The following is a 17,595-nucleotide window of genomic DNA, read 5'->3' as shown; positions in this document are numbered from 1 at the left end:
CTGACGTTGCCCCTGCTCGGGAATCTGGCAACTCTTCCAGATTCGCTGTCCACATTTTCAGAAGAAATCTTGCTCTTTTATGTCTGAGTAAAATAATCACCATCAAAGGAGCCCTGAGAAAGTGAGCCGACTCCTCTCTGCCCCTCAGTACCCGCCAAGAACAGGGAAGGCGATGCACCAGTAGCGGGAGGAGACGGTCAGTCCAGCTGCAGGACACTCGGGACGTCAGTGGGTTTTTTACTGGAAAAGTTGAGGATTAAAGGGTTGACTGTCAGGACTGAAGTCCCCTAGTGTGGACCTGGGACGTCCTGTTCTCACTTGTTCACAGCTCATTTAAATAAGTGGCTGTAAAAGCACGTATGGTTTTTAGCATAAACTCCTCTTACACGACTTCCCTGTTTTGCCCACGCGCCAGGAGGAGTCCTGGACATGACCAGGAATGGAAGCGTGCCGCTCTGAAGAGCAGCTCTGGGCAAATACGGAAAACGTACATCCTCATTACGTCCTGTTTTGCATTTCCTGCCTCACTTCTGATGGAACAAACTTGGTTGGTTCCTACCTGCTGTTTCTGCTCAGTTCCCCTAAAATAAAAAGACAAGCTCCCCCCTTTTACTGCTGATACCCAAAGAATTCGTGTGGGAACCGTTCTTAAGATCTTTGGGGATCTCGTGATGAGATACCGTTTCAGGAGCAGGCTGATTTTCCTGCGGACTCAGGTTCTTTATTCTTATCTTACAGACGTGCCAAATGGATTTCACATTCACGTGGAAAACATGCCTACGGAAGGAGAGGACCTGAAACTGTCTTGCACAGTTAACAAGTTCTTATACAGAGACATCACCTGGATTTTGCTGCGGACAGTTAATAACCGAACAATGCACCACAGTATCAGCAAGCAGAAGACGGCCGTCACTAAGGAGTACTCCGTGACTCTGAACCTTACCATCAAGAATGTTTCCCTGGAAGACTCAGGCACCTATGCCTGCCGAGCCAGGAACACGTACACAGGGGAAGAAGTCCTCCAGAAGAAAGAAGTTACAATTAGAGGTGAGCACTGCAACAAAAAGGCTGTTTTCTCTCGGATCTCCAAATTTAAAAGCACAAGGAATGATTGTACCACACAAAGTCATGTCAAACATTAAAGGACTCATTAAAAAAAAAAAGTAACAGTTGTCTCATATCATCTTGATTTATTGCCACTGTTGCTAACTTTCCGGCTCAGAGGAGAAGCTCCTCCCAAAATGAGTTTGGAGATAGTAGGAGTAACAATGAGCCCCGGCCCCAGCTCTGGGCGCCCGTTCAGGCCGTGGGGGCCGCTCCCTGGGGCCGGCCTGGTGCACGTTTGGATTTGGATGATCCCTGCCCTGCGTTCTCTGTGTGCTCTGCTCTTTGCTGTCTCCTGCCTGATAAACCACCACCTGGGACTGACCCTTTCCTCCCACTTTGATGCCAACCTCTTTGTTATTTTTGTGTGTCACAGCTGCAAAAAACCGAATAATTTAAACAGAGGCTGGTGTCTGCCAAAGATGGACACGAATAAGTTCGTTTTCCAGCTCAGAATGAGTACAGTTGAATTTGAGACTGTCGGACCTCCGCCGGGTTTTATGTTGTACTGTTTCACCTGCTCTTGATTTGTAAATAGCACCTGGATAGCAAGTTATAAAGCTTATTTATTTGAAAATGCTTTTTTTTTTTTTTTTTTTACAGTAAGCACGTTAATCTTAAACTGGAGCTTCTAAAATGGGCCCCAGGGGTGCAAGGTGTTGGTGTCATTCAAAGGGATTAAAGCTTTATCACAGCATGAATTATGAAAGTCCACCCAGGTCAGGCCCGCTTTCCTCTTCTGCAATTCCAGTTGCTAGTAAATGTCCATTAAAAAAAATCTGCTTTCGCCATATGCAGAAGTTAACAGGATTTTTTAAAATGGGGATTAATGGCAAAACTAGAGAAGCAGAATGCAGAGTCATTTAAAAACGCATACCATTTGTGAATCAAGAGAGATTTGTAATCTCTTGTGTTCAGCTTACATTTGCGGGGAAAGTGACTTTTTCACCAATTTAATATGCATGGTTCTGTTGTTTTCATTTATGATTGATCATTATATGTGACTCACATGAACTACTGGAAAACAAACTATAATGACCAAAATAGCCCCGGCCGAGAACACAGTGGCTGAGCTGTTCAATAGGAGGTGACAACATGACAACTTTCCAGGCTTGGGAACTCACCAGACTGTTTCCTCCTTTAGGGAACAGACTCTGTCCCACGGCTAAACTTGTCTTTCACATGGGAATTGCTTGTCAAGTGTGAAGGAGTAAACAATAGCATTTCCCCAGAATGCCAGGTTTACGGAGCCCCAAATGCACTGAAAACAATTAGTAACCTGGAAGTTGTCAGCCCAGAGGAAAGAATAATCAATTGCATCTGGAAATTTTACCGATGGCTCTTTGGCTCGGGCGTCTTTGTTCATTATAAGTCAGTGTGTTCCTTCGGGAAACAAGGCCTCAGAACCCCAGGGTCTGGGGGGCCTTGGTCTTTATGAAAGCTGGAAAAGCAAATGCAATGGTTTAGGGGATTGCTTTGGAAAAACGTGGTGAATTGGACATGCAAAACCTGTCATTTCCTGGAGAGGGGAAGGGGGTCCAAATTTATAGAAGAGGATTTTCAGTACTCTCCAGGAGATGATTTTTTTAAGCGCCATAGAGGAATCAATTGTTCACGATGTAATTATTCCTTTCAGAGAGTTTCAGAAAGAAAAAAACAATTTGGTAGGTTTTGTTTTTTATTAATTTGTCTCTGGGTGTGAGAAGAGAGGATTGGATGGAGTGGAGGGCTCGAGGCTGGTTCCTCAGTCCCTGTTCCAAATGGAGAAAAGAAACTATGCATTTGTAGGGTGTGACACATCTCTGGGGCTTCAAAAGAACTTGCTGGGAGCTATCTTTGGCTTCTGATAACCAGCAGAAATAGTCTGTTAATTCTGATTTTCTCAGTTTGAAGGGATCAGCTTCACTTTGTCCCATTTTAGAATGCAGCGATCTATTTCCATCAGATAACTTTGGTTTGAAAATATGGGTTCCATGTCCCTTCCTTACTGAAAGTGCCCAGATGACTAGAAAGCGGGAGTTGCTAAAACGATCCCTTTGGTGATCGCTTAGAAATTTGACCAAAATGAGACTTTTCACCTAGGAGAACATTTTTTCAGAAACGGGTACAAAGGAAAAATAAATCGTACTGCTGTATGTTTCAGACATGTTTGTATGAACTTTGTATTTAATTCAGAGTCCTCTGTTGATTCTGCAGCCACTCTGCTTCTTCTCTTCAGTTTGTATAGAACAGACAGGGCCTTGAGGTTTCTCTGTGACATTGATGTTACAAGAAAATGTTCTCTTTTATATAAGCACTGTTTTCCAGTTCACCTGTCAGGGAAGCCAAATCCTATGTGTTGATGATATTACAGTTTGTAGCCATGAAAAGAATTTGGGTGTGACAGGCCATGTATTCAGACTTCCTTTTTATAATAAGACCTACAGGCAATGGTAGATTATTTTATCACATTTAGTGCATGGGAAATAGCAGATGTGTTAGGAGAAGCTACCACGAGTATAACTCAGAGAACTGGCTCTGTTCTGAGTTTTAAATGAGATATGCCAAAGTGGGCTTGCCACTGTAAAAGATGCTAAAGAGTAATATAATACTGTTCTTTGTTATCTTGTCATGTTTCGCTGATTTGTTTGAGGTCTTTACTGTGTCAAAATGTCAAAATTGTAATGATCAAGTGTGTAAAATTTATCAAAATTGGAGATTTTGATACATGGCTGCGTTTTCAATTAGGAAAAGCTATTTGACAGATTGGACAGGATGCAAACACAGAAATATTAAAGCGGGTCTGCCTGGGGCGCATGCTAGACCAGGAAAGCTACACTGAAACAGGCAGAAGGACTGTTGCTCTCATCCGTTTCACGCTATTTTTGAAGAGTATAAACTAGCACTCCTTCAACTCTCTTCTTTGCCTTCAGATTTCATTTTGTATAAAATGAGAAAAGATGAATGATAAACTATAGAATCAAAATTGAATGAGAAATCTGTTTCTCCTAACAGATAATAACCCTGCCATGGTATACTCTGTCAACATGTTATGAGTCATATGGTAATATACTTTTTAACCTGAGACTTCTCAATTGCTTTAATAAATGCTAATCCTGAGAGTTTCCCTGCAGGAATAAAAACAGAGAGGTTTGGGGACTCAGCAGAATTCTGCAGGGACATGGAATCAAAGCCATCGAAAGGTGTCATCTCTTATAGCATTGTAATCACTCCTAAGCTGCTTTCACAGTTTTATTTAGTACAATAAGGTGAGGAAATCAAAAGCGGTTAGAGAAAGCTCAGACTGTGTAACTGAAACCAGTGACGCAGAATATGTTAAGTTATGCCAAAACTCTCTTGATTTCTATTCCAGGATTTGCAAGGAGGTGGGGAAAGGATGACTGGGGAGGGTGGGAAAGACTGTAGATGTCTTTATTCTTTTACCTTGGAAGCTTGAGTTACCAAGCCCGCACCCGCGCAGCTAGAACGTGCACACACCAGCGGGACTGACGGACTACTTCATTACGACAGGCACACTGTGCTCGCGGGGCCTCGGGGGTGCTGCTGTTCCTGTGTGCGATTTTAATGTTGTAATGTATTACATTCTAATGTATTAAATTCATTTTGTTGTACTATATTGGTTGGCATTTTATTAAAATAAGTTGTATTGTATCATATTTGTATGTTTTAAGAGAAAATAATATAAAATACAATATTTGTACTATTATATAGTGCAAAACCTACAAATCTGTGCCTCTGCCTCTTGAATTAATCCTTTGGTCGCTTGCATTTGGGAAGGGACTGGAGGAAGGAAACAATCAATAAAGCTTTCAAAGTCCAAGAGCTGCTCCCGTTTGGTCTGCTGCCCTACAATCTAGGCTGCTGACAGTGGAGTAGCGCAGGCGTGCCCTCACAGACACAGCAATAAAAGCATACACTTACATTAGTGCATTGCTGTCACTCTGCATATTTAGGTAAACGTTCATTACAAGCCTGTATCCAAAAGTCATGATCTTTTTTCCTTTTTAGTTCCTAAAATATCATACAAAATCCTTAGGTTTTAGGAAGAGCTTCTCTCAAAAAGGAAGAAAAGTAGTTGGCCAGGCAAAAACCATGATACTGAAATCTAACACTACAGAATTCAGTTCTTGATTTTACTCAGTGTTCTAACAGATTTCAATTTATTATAGTGACTTAAGAGGAAGCAGTAGGTTAACCATCAAAGAGAAATTTAGGGAACAAACTGTGAATGAAACCTTACAGTGGAGTTTCACTCTTGTTCCATATATTTTTAAAATGTTGATATGCGTCTGTAACAAAAGCATAAAATTGCGGCGTAGTAACAATCCCCTTTCTTTATTCACTAGATCAGGAAGCGCCGTACCTCCTGCGCAACCTCAGTGACCACACAGTGGCTCTCAGCAGCTCCACGACCCTAGACTGTCATGCAAACGGCGTTCCAGAACCCCAGATAACCTGGTTTAAAAACAACCACAAAATACAACAAGAACCTGGTAAGAGACTTTTTTCCCCTTGTGTTTACTCTTTCTCCTTCTTCCTTTAACCTTCCTATCACCTCCTTCCAGTTTGTTGAGAACCCCTTGCTGGTAGAGCTGCAAAAAAACGGGGCTCCGGTCTGGGTTTAGATCACTTCAGGTGAGGATTGTTTGAGCCAGTACTTACGCAGACATATTCCTAAGCCTATAGAAAGAGCCTCATGGAATCTGCTTTAAATCGTGCATTCAGAAAGAAACGCTAAGAGCCGCTCAGAAAATATTTCAGTTTGTGACAACAACAGAGAAAGTAAATCCATTCCTTGGCTTGCAGTATAACAGAGTTTGGAAAATATATGAAGTTAAGAGCAGATTTATCATCTTAGTTCACCTATACCGATGTTAATGATTTTGTAAAAAGAAGAATATTTTAAATTATGTTTTATCATACTGGTTAAAAAAAGACATCTAAACTCATGGTCATGTGTTGATCTTCTTTCAACCAAAGATATATTTAAAGACGACTAGACTGAAATCAGAAAGTAGAAACAGTACCTATTGTGTGCCTCATGATCCCATGGTTAAGTAAGATTAAAATGAACTTATCTGTAAGTTTGATTAATAATTACGTTTATATTGAAAATAAACTTGCCATTTATTTCCAACATTCCAACACCCTAAAACATAACTGGCACATGGGGTCATCCTTCAATGTGAATCCTCTCCTCTAAATGAAGTCTCCACTTGAGTTTGATGCACCAAGAAAGGTCCTGGTGTAACATCTCCAATTTTCCAATATCTACAAATACCTTAGGAAGGCCTTACACTAAGCAGGTCCAGAACTAATCCCACAACACCATTCTTCTCCTCTTGCATGGACATCAAGTACTTCATCATCCACGCTAGGAGGTGACCCCTCTCCTTCCGCCTCTGATCCATCAGGCTGAGCAGGTTGGACCCACTAAACACAAAACGTGTCCCGGTCCATCCTCTCCTCTGCTTACTCTTGTCAGTCTCTCGGTTCAGGTGCTGCCCATCCCCTGGACATCCGCAGGGCTCTCCTAATTGGTCTCCCTGCCTCCCCCTCCTTTCTTTACATCTACTTTCCACTCAGTTGCATAAATTGTCACTTCCCCGTTTTGAGCCTTCCATTGGCTCTCCATCGCAGGACCGGGTTCACGCATCTGATGAGGAAGACCCTCAGCAACACGCCCTGCCTGCAGCTTACAGCTCTCTGCTCGCCCTCCCCGGCCTTGAACTTTAAATTCCAGCAACTGCCAAACTCATAGATCACGGCACATGTTCTGCTGCTTCATCTCCCACGCTTTTTTTGTTCTCGTGTCCCCTTTGCCTGGAGAAGCTTCCCTTCCTCTAATCCATCCCTTAAGACAGACTGGACGTCTTCTGTCCAGAAAGCCTTGTTCAACCCCTGCGAAGAGGAGGCAGGTCCTCTGTGCGTCTTAGGATCTGTGAGCATTTCTATTCTCTCACTGAGTTGTTTTCTGGTCATCAGTTCATGTGTGTCTGTATGATCTATGCCTGTTTCTACTGCCCTCTGACTGCAGTGTCATGACTTCCTGTGGACGCTCTCTTCCTCTGTGCGAATCCTATCACACTCGCATCCTGAGGACCAACAGTGTAGATACCACAGTGCATGGTAATCGATAAATGTTTCATGAATGAAAGAATGAGTAGTTTTCAGAAAATCTTATTCTATCCTTAGCAAGTTCACTTGGGAGCACAAATGCCCAGACTTTGGGGGAGGAGAGAGGCTATACCATAGAATTTTAAAACTGAAGGGATCTTTGGAATATCTTTAGTTCCATTTGTAGAAGAGAAAATTTAGGCACAAAGAGGGAAGGTGATTTGCTCAAGAAGACACACTATTAAGATGAGTAATTTCATAGAACGCTAATCCCTTGAACAATTCTACCAAAGTAAAAGGATGAATGAGTATGTGAGTTAGTAAACAGCTTGTGAAACAATGGCTGTAATATCCTCCCCCTGGAGATTCAGAGTTCCCATTAGTACATTAAAGACCCAAAGAAGTCCCGTAGTGAAGAAACCAGGTAAACCATGGTTTTACGTTCTGTATTCCTCAAGTGTACTTGATCACAAAATGTATTTTATGAAATGTTTTTATAAGATGTTGGTTCTTTGAAAGTAGTAGATTTGGCTTACATTCAGGTTTCATACTTTGGATGTGGGTTAAAGAATTGGAGTTGAACCGACTTGAAAGCTCACGACCACCCTGGGATTAGAGGAAAGACAAGGCAGTTACTGCAAATGGAGAAAGACGGTGAGGCGCTGGGAGGGGGTGGTCCCAGCATCGTCCTCAGGGGGCAGAGAATCTGGGCGACTCAACTGTCCTTACTCTCTGAGCCTCTGTTTCCTTATTCACAAAACTGGGATAATACTGACCACATAGGGATGTGGTGTGATTTAAACACGTTAATATAACTAAGCTGACCTATGTCATGGCTTAGTAAATATTACCTTCTGACCCACCTCATTGATACAGAAATTGGTCAATGAGTTGTCAGAATTTATTGGGTGGTTTCAGAGAGTTAATTAATAAGTCAGCTCAAATGTCAAACGACTCTAAATCTAACAAAGATGTCCTCTTCACAGCTTTCTTTGTTCTTCTGAGGGTCAAAAGAAGAATATCTAAAAAGAGTCATATAAATTCTTACATAAAATCTTTCATATATATCATCCTAATATGTCATATTATTAGCATTTTTTGAGTTCAGCAATACTGTGTCAATTTTCTCTCTCTCTCTCTCTCTCTCTTAACTTTACTCTCTAAAACTAAGGTAGCTTTTTGGAATGGAACTTCTTAGTTTTCTGGAGATAATCTTTCTTACACGGATACGGTGTTTGTAAGGTTTCATACGTAAGATTCCCATCTGAGACGGCAAACTCAGCAGCCCAAGCAGCACGCTCCGTGACCGTGACCCGCGTGTCCGTGCGTGTGGGCGTCTTCAAAAGCACCAGTTCTTTCTATAGTTATTTCTTTTTACAAATCTGTAAGTAAAGATTATGGGCAACCAAAGGCCCATCCTTGACTCACTAGTTGTTCCCAAGCTGACAGGGAAAACCATCAACATCACCCCCCGAAAAAGACGGAAAACTAGTTCACTGTGTCCGAAGCCTCTGGAAAACTCAGCTGAGTTTTAAAACCCTGAGAATAAACTACATCCTTTGGAGACCTGAGATGCATCCTTTGTATGAAGCCTGGCGACCCAGAAAGCACTGACATGCGATCCGGCGAGTATTTTGGTGGCCCTGGCTCACGGCTGGGATGGAGCCCACTATCACGGAAGCAGGGCACGCGCCAGCGTTCCCGCTCCAGACAAGCAGTGGGGGAACGCCTGCCTCCAGAACTCAGGGGGGTCAGACTTCTTCCCGCCCTTCTCATGTCCTTTCAGGGAAACCCTCAGTGGGGCACAGGCATTCTAGGGAAAAATACAATTTCAAGAAAGTTCTGTGAAAGCCAAGTAGGAAGTTCTTGGGATTAAAGCATCAAGCAGCAACAGGAGGGCCTCTAAGCATGCAGCCCAGGGAGTCATGTGCACAGCAGACACAAGGTCACCTCCCCGGGTACCCGCAGGGCGGGCTCCCTACTGCCCGGCACACAGCTGCAGGCTTTCCCGGGCCTCGACTGCCCGGCCACCCTACTAACTACCCCCAACGCCGCCCGGACAGCCTTTACTGTTTTTGTCTTTGTTTGGGGGGGGTAGGTTTGTTTATTTATGTAGTTAATGGAGGCACCGGGGAAGGAACCCAGGACCGTGTGCATTTTCATGCGCTCTACCACTGAGCTGTACCCTCCCCCGGACAGCCTTTACAGGATCCTCTTCTCCCCCCAGCCTCTGGCCCCATCAGGCTCCTCCCTTCCCGTCCCAGCACACGGACTGCTGCCTTCTCTCTGATGCCTGGGCTCGTGTATAGTCCGTGTCACGCCTTAGGGAGCCTCACTGGTTGCTCTCTCGTGTGATGTTTTGAAGCTCTACACTCTTCATATGTCTTTATTGAAAATAATTATAAAAATGCATTGAGCATCACCAGGCACCCAAGAACCGTTAGGAGTTTTACAACGGTCTCAGTTTCTTTTCACCCCTGTCACCTGTGGTAGGTGCCGTTACTAGACACGTTCCCATCTCTGCTTGGACTTCACACACTTGCTAGGTGGCCGGTGCTGTTCTAAGCTCTTTGCTAAAATTAATCTGTTTACTCCTCCTAACAAGTCTGTGAGGCTCGCTAAATTACGCCTGTTTTCCAGGCTAAGGTTTGAGGAAGCAAAGACACAGGAGAAATAACTGGCTCCAGGTGGTTGAGTTAGTGGGTAGCAGACCAAGCTTCAAACCAGAAGAGGGACTCAGAGCACGTGGAGCTAAACATTAGTTTGCATCTCTCAGGACAGAACAGATGCTGGTTTTAAATGACTCCATGTGCATTAACAAGCATTTATAACAATGACTATTTTCTCATTTCCAGTCCTTAAAGATTAAGCTTCCTGAAAACTATAGTTCATTCTTAAAATTTTATTTATTTTAAAAAATGTAATGCATATTAAAAATATCAAAGCATTTTTTTAGAAAGTGGACATGCTCTATATAAAATTCAAAATTATTTTGAACCAAAGTCTAGGTCTTTTTAAGTTTTAAAAGGTCCAGAATTCATTCCATATCAGCCCAACAATCTTACTCATTTAACAAACTTTCTCTTTTTCCCCATTTGAGAGATTTAATCCCATTAATGGTCTTTTTTTTTTTTTAATTGAAGTGATGTCAGTTCAACAGTGTTAGTTTCAGGTGTACAGCAAAGAGATTCGGTTACACATATATATACATATATATTTTTTCAGTTTCTTTTCCATTACGGCTTATTATAAGAAATTAAATTAAGGTCCCTGTGCTCTACGCTGGGTCCTTGTTGTTTATCTATTTTATATATAGTAATGTGAATCTCTTAATCCCAAACTCCTAACCTATCCCCACCCTCCCCTTCCCACCCTGGTAACCACGGTTTGTTTTCTATGTCTTTCAGTCCGTTTCTGGTTTCAACAAACATTATTAAGGCACTACTTTGTGTATGGTGCCATGCTAGGCTCTGTGAACACAACAGTGACTAGGAAAACTAAAATCTGAAAAACCACATAGCTGAGGTAATGAATTAGTGTATGTGTTAAATGAGACGGTGTCTTCCCGCAGCAGCCACGTGGGTCCCAACTTACTCTTTATCAAGTGTCAACTGGGCACCAGAGTTAATGAGTCTAAAAATGGAATCAGGTGAACTAGCGAACAGGACAGGTAGAAAACGTGGTGCAATCACAGGATTAAAATATCTTTAATACATTAGATACATCCTTTATGCTTTAATTTGCCTACTTTAATGCTGAGCATACAAGAGATCTGCGATCATTCATTTTTAGTGGAATACACTGAATGGTAGAGAGAGAAAAAGGAAATAAGAGAAGATGTGCAAGAAGTAATAAAGGGAGAAGCTGCCAACCAGAGCCAAGTAAAGCAGCAGCTGGGAATGATTCCGAGGGACAGATAGGTGGAAAGAGAAAGGTGATTTGAGACATACTTACTTTTTTTTTGTTTTGTTTACTTACTGAAGTATAGTCAGTTTACAATGTTGCATCAGCTTCTGGTGTACAGCGTCATGTTTCAGTCATACATACACACATATATTCCTTTACATAATAGGTCGCTACAAGATATTGAATATAGTTTCCTGTGCTACACAATAGAAACTTTTGTTTATCTATTTTATATATAGTAGTTAGTATCTGCAAATCTCAAACTCAAGACAACAGTGTTACTTTGAGGTGACAGGTGAAAAGAGGAGCCAGCTAAAGTGAGTATAGTATGAAGGACCAGACTTGAAAGAAAAACATGACGTGTTAGGACTAGTTCCAAAAATGCATCCTCAGCACTCTCAGCCAGAGACGAATCCTACCTGCCAGCGGCTGCTTTGAGCACAGTTTGATTCTTAGGAGCATACCAACAGCAAAGCTCCTTTAAGGAACATTCTTTCTGTCGGGCTGAACATTTTAAGGGTTTGCACCCAGACTTGGGACAGTAGTCTGAAGTCACCTGGGAGAACAGCTGCCTCCCCTGGGTGTCTTCATTTCTCTCCAGCCCCCTGCCCAAGGGACTGGCAGTTCCCCCCACCAAATGATCAGAAAGTCACCTTTCTAGCTCACACTTTTCCCAGATTCTCCAATGACATCCTAAAAGTACTCAAAGGTGTGACAGAGCTGAGTTAGCACTGCGAGTGGAGCTGCTGGCCACTGACTTTGGAGCAACGCTGTAAGGGATCAAGGTCAGTTTGCAAAGCAGAGGTGGCAGGAGGCGTCTGACTTGGCTCTACACGAAGTGATGCAAGCAAGCACCAGCTCCCAAATGGGGGTACAGAGAAAATGGGGTTCCTGGGGAAAAAGCCATTCAAATGCTGAAAAAAATCACGAACTCTTCTTCTCTGAAAATATTTAAGAGAACAGAAGGCAATGTGACCTGAGCTGTTTGAGTCAAGTCCACCTGAACCGAGAAATCATCATCAAAATTTCTAGGACGGCAGAACATTTTCAGAATATTTTAAGATTAAAGCAGTAGAATTGGAACCACAAAGTGTTTAGGAAGCATAAATTCTGTCTTGACTAGATGAAGGCTGGAACAGGAGAGAATCACTTGAGCCCACTGATCACTCCTCCTTCCCAAGTGGGGTCTTGGTCACTAGGACTGTTTATCTAATGATCTGAAAGGGACATCTTTCCTGTCATCACTGTAGCACTGACACCAAATACCTATACTTGGAAGCACATATTCAGATCAGGGTGCCCTCCTGTCCTAGTACCCGGGGGACAAAATTACAGCTGAAGTGCAAGGTGGCTGACAGAGATCATGGAAAGATCCTGAGGAAAAGCAGGAGAAAGATGGATGAGGATGTTGTAAGGCTCATAAACTGACTGTCACTCTCAGGCTATTCGAGCTTGATTTCCTAGAGTAATAAAATTCAGAAATATCAATTACCTTTTGCAAAACTTGGGTAGTAATTGCCTTTTCTTCCTCATGACATCTACCCTGAGAGTGCAAAATGAATTAAGAAACGTTTCAGGAAAAAAAATGAGTACAGGATCCCCAGGCACACGCGGGGCAGTGCATGGAAGGGGAGGCCGGCTGCTGTTACCCATGCTAAGCCCGTCAGTCTGCTCACGTGATTGGCTGCTGGTGACTGACTAAGCAGCCAATAACATCATTCCTTCCTCTTCAATGTGCCTTTAAGGTGAGGAGGTCTATGTACCCAGACCAAGAAGGGCCAAGCTTCACTAGAAGCTATACCAGGTGCTCTTCTCCCTTGCAGAAGCTTCTTAAGGTTTAGTTGTTCCTCTAACAGCCACCGAAGCACGAAGGACATCCTGAACAACTGGCAGAGCTAAGGCTCAGTCCCTTTCTGGGAATAAACTTCCATTTAGAAGGTGAGGAGAAAGCAATGCAATTAAGGAGTGGAGTTGGGGGAACAGCAGGGAACACAGTTCTTTGGTTGGCATCACCAGAGTCGAGAGCTACAAGCCCAGCCCCAGACAAAAGAGGACCCCTGGGCCCTAACCACTGCTCCAATCCGGTGAGAAAACAGTGGAGACAGTTACCTTCTGCACTTTTTGCAACGACTTGTTAACGTTTGGCTAGTTCTGTGAGACTGACCCACATGGGGCAGTGGAGCTGTAAGGTTTACACCCAGAAAAGTAACGTAGCCCAGGAGTAGAATCCCATTTTGTATTGGAAATAGAAAGTTACTTATGAAGACTCAATCCTGACACCCGTAAATATGCCTCTTTTCATTGTCAAGTTCCACTGTACTGAGGTCTTGCATATACATACATAGCATCATATCCTAATGCTTTGCCCCCAAAAAAGCTTTTTGGATGCATTTTCCAGCCAGCATCCTCATCCCCGTTCAGCCCAAAAAAGCCTCCTGAAAGCTGTTCGCTACAGCAGGACCCGGCTGAGGATCACAGCCCAGCTGGCACAGACTCGTTTATATAAATAACAGGGTCCCTCGTTAGTCGAGTTCAACTGGGTGCCTTTTTAGAAGTCATCTTGAATTTTCAAATGAAAAACTTAGAACCTAAGAAATGGGAGAGATCTTGCAGATGGGGGCATCACTTTAGAAAGAGCCTCTTCCTTTAAAAAAAAATTGTGGCAAAATACACAAAACAAATTTTACCACCGTACTCTTTAAAAGTGCACAATTCAGGGACACTATGTATATTCACAGTGTTGTGCGATCATCACACCACTATCTAATTTCAGGACTTGTTCGTCACCTCAAACGGAAACCTCAGACCCATTACGACTCTTCCCTTTCGACTGTGAATTAACCTCCTCTTTTGATCCTTTTCTGTGACCTTCTGTGACACACGGAACTGTACTTTGAGCATGGACACGATCAGAAGCCTGCTTTGTCGGAAGAGCAGTCAATGTCTGTGAAGCCAGGAGCAGAGGAAAATAGGGAATGTAGAAAAACAAAGAGACGAGAAATGTATGGAGTATGAGGGGGAGGAGGGAGGGCCGACTCTCCCAGGAGTCATCGCAGAGACCGTCAAGGACTGTGCCCCGTCCAACGTCACTAACTCCAAAACTAAGATCCACCATCTGGGCTCTTGGAGTGGAAGGGGCTCTCCAACCCCAATCCACAATTTCCTGCTTACACGGAAGCCTGGGTGACTAAGAAAGAAAACTCAGATACTACCTAGATAAGTTTTCTCCTCTAATCTCTCAGCAAAATAATTAGATGAGGTTTTTCTGTCTCACGAGTCCAGGATTTGCATGGAAGCCCCACCTGCCGCCAAGTACAAACTTTAAACAGCTTAACCAGGACTTAAAGTAACACAAGGCAAAGTAGCTGGGGTCACCGCTGTGCCTAATTCAATTAAGGAAAATATGCAAACAAATAAATTCTCAGATGACCTTAAGCTCAGCCCATCATTTGCATGACTAAATTGCTGCTGGAAAAAGTCAAATCAAGAAAGTTCACTCCAAACAAATATATGTAAGTATATGCCTGACTGGGACATTGTGCTGTACACCAGAAACTGACACATTGTAACTGACTGTACTTCAACTAAAAAAAAAAGAAATTCCTCCTCCACTCCACATTCAGGTGATAAGCTTGATTTTTGCATAATCTGCTACTTAGATGTCTTAAACAATAAGGTTATATATTAGCTTAAGCAGCCATCTCATTTGACTGTCATAATTAAACTATCAGTGAAAAATCAAACACACACACACACACTCTTTAGGGGCTAGTCTTCTAATGGAATAGGTTTTGGTTTGTCCTTTTATTGCTTTAATCCAAAATTGTAATTTATTATGAAGCAGAAATCTGCTTTTCTTGCTTCAAAAACATTTCATCATTCCATAGTCAATATTATAAAGTTTTGCAAATGTATACATATTTGGATCCATTAAACTTTCATCGGTGTCTCTTTGCTGATCGTAAAGAGGACTACAATTTCATTTTTAAAACTACTGTCATTTATTTTCATTGAATAAATAGTACAAGAATACGTTTTTGTTGTAAAAGATCACATAGTACCAAAATAGAATAAGCTATAAAGGTTTCCATTATGGAGAAATTACACATGCTAGCTGATGTGTATGTTGTCAAAGAGTTTTCCATTTTGCACCTATACATGTGCATATATGCAGCCGTGGGGCTTAGTTGTATGTGGGGCAAATGATAGGCAGGAGTCATTCACTCATGCATTCAGGAGCTGTTCACTGAGAGCCAGCTCTGTGGCCAGAATACACGAGGTGCTGGAAACAAATCAGGCACCTTGAATTTACTTTCTAATGGAAAAGCACAGGTAGTAAATTTAATGAACAGAACTATAAGCATATAGCATACCATTACATAGAAATACCAGCCGTGATGAACAAAACGAGGTAATGGATTGCAGCAGGGCTGCGTGGGGAAGCGGCCTCCCTAAGGAAAACCTGAGTGAGATCATACTCTGTTTTGTGACTTGCTTTTACTGCTGTGTATCCTGAAGGTCTTTCGTTATTGGGATATATTGTCTGCCTCATTCTCTTAGGAGCCATTTGCTGTATTTTCTTATTTTTATTTTTTATTGAAGTATAGTTGATTACAATGTTGTGTTGATTTCTGGTGTACCTCATAGTGATTCAGTTATATGTATATATATTCTTTTTCATTATAGATTATCACAAGATACTGAATATAGTTCTCTGTGCTCCAGAGTAGGACCTAGTTGTTTATCTATTTTATATACAGTAGTTAGTTTCTGCAAATCCCAAACTTCCAATTTATCCCTCCCCTTCCCCTTTTCCCCTGGTAACCATAAGTTTGTTTTCTATGTCTGTGAGTCTTCTTGTAAATAAATTCATTTGTGTCAGTTTTTTAGATTGCACATATAAGTGAAATCATGATGTTTATCCTTCTCTGACTTACTTCATCTAGTATGACCAGCTCTGAGTCCACCCATGCTGCTGCAAATGCAGCAGCCATCCACTATAATGTGGCATGTGTCCCCATACTTTATTTAGCTCTTCTCCAATTGGCAGAAAAACACTTTTCTGACTTTAACAGGTATTCTACCACTGAGCTACACCCTCCCCACCTTCAAAGATTTGAAAAGTGTAGGAAAACTATAACCCATCATCAAGATAATCAGATGTCAGCATTTGGCCATATTTGCTTTAGACCCCACCCCCACCCCTTTTATATGTATGAAATTTGTACTGTCCCCACTCTTCGTCCCTCTCTCCAGAGGCACCACTGCCTTCTCAGGCCCGCTTGTGTGCTTGGCTGCACAGAAGTGTGTCTCTGGAGAGCGCAGAGTGCTGTTTTGTGGCCCATCTGATGCTGACGCTCCCACGTGGATCCCTTGAGTCCATCTTTTTTTTTTTTAAGTTAAAAAAATTTTTTTTGTTTTTCTTTGGGGGGGCTTAAATATATTTTTAAATGTTTATTTATTTTTAGAGGAGGTACTAAGAATTGAACCCAGGACCTTGTGCATGCTAAGCATGCACTCTACCACTTGAGCTATACGCTCCCCCTCAGCCATCCTTGTTACAGCAGCACAGAGTGAGGCAAAGTCAGAAAGAGGAGCTGTGCTTGTTGACTTTGGACTCCCTCGCACCCCATCTCCACTCCTCCCAGTGATGGAAAGAAGGACCTGTGCCAGACGATGTCAGCTCACCAGCATCCGTGGCACCACCCTCTCGCCTCCACAATAACACATCTGTCTCCCTGGGTGAAATCCAGGTCCTCTGGCTTTACTTGTTCGTGCTGTTAGCCTTACAACTGGAGATCTGAGCGACAGAAACTTGTTTGAGGTTCAGTGTGCTGCAGTGGAGAGGACTGCGGGTCAGCTACGTGTTCACTGCCCTGACCGCCCGCTATCCAGCCACACTTTCACTTCCTGTGATCGCCACTTCTACTCTCTTAAACTTTTCAAAGCTTTCACTTAAATTCTTTCAGTTGATCCTCATAGCAATACCATGAAATAGGTAAAGCAGGTTGTTTTGGGTTTTTTTGTTTTTGTTTTTTTCCAACTAATGAGAAAACAGCCCCAAAAGGACTAAACGATTTAGCCAAGGTTACAGGGGAGAGCTCTCATGTTTTCCTGGAATCATCTTGGACTCATCTGTCTATTCCTGGATCCAGAAGCACCAATTCCTATAGGTTGTTTCTACAAAGGGTCTGTTTCCATTCCTTCCCCTCCACTTCCTTTCCCATCCTCCAGGTTTGGAGCCTCCTCATTCCCTGCCTGAATTACAACTGGTGAGCTGGACTGCCAGAGACCACTTTTCCTCATTCCAATCCATCCTGCATTCTCCTTCTAGACTAAACTTCCTTAAACATCACTGTCATTATGTCATTTCCCTCAAAAATCTTTGTGACCCTCTCTTTCCTTCTACATTGAATGGAAACTCCTCAGCCAGGATTTCAAAGCTCTCCATCTGAGCTCACCTTTCTT

General features: G+C 42.6%; 1 protein-coding gene and 1 long non-coding RNA gene across 2 annotated transcripts in view; one reads left to right on the top strand and one right to left on the bottom strand.

Moving 5' to 3' along the window:
- The window catches only part of FLT1 (fms related receptor tyrosine kinase 1), a 159,965-nt gene that overhangs the window by 91,367 nt on the left and 51,003 nt on the right, over window positions 1-17,595 (top strand). Inside the window, exons 13-14 of the mRNA XM_074377969.1 lie at window positions 739-1,047; window positions 5,451-5,597. Coding sequence (XP_074234070.1) covers window positions 739-1,047; window positions 5,451-5,597 — 456 coding nt within the window. The remainder of the gene's footprint in view (window positions 1-738; window positions 1,048-5,450; window positions 5,598-17,595) is intronic.
- Window positions 1-17,595, bottom strand: part of LOC123615818 (uncharacterized) — a 75,971-nt gene that overhangs the window by 12,221 nt on the left and 46,155 nt on the right. The window lies entirely within an intron of this gene.

Source organism: Camelus bactrianus, chromosome 14 (assembly GCF_048773025.1).
Source record: "Camelus bactrianus isolate YW-2024 breed Bactrian camel chromosome 14, ASM4877302v1, whole genome shotgun sequence".
Classification (NCBI taxonomy): domain Eukaryota; kingdom Metazoa; phylum Chordata; class Mammalia; order Artiodactyla; family Camelidae; genus Camelus; species Camelus bactrianus.
Note: the sequence above shows the minus strand (reverse complement) of the source record. Positions and strands in the feature narration are given on the sequence as shown.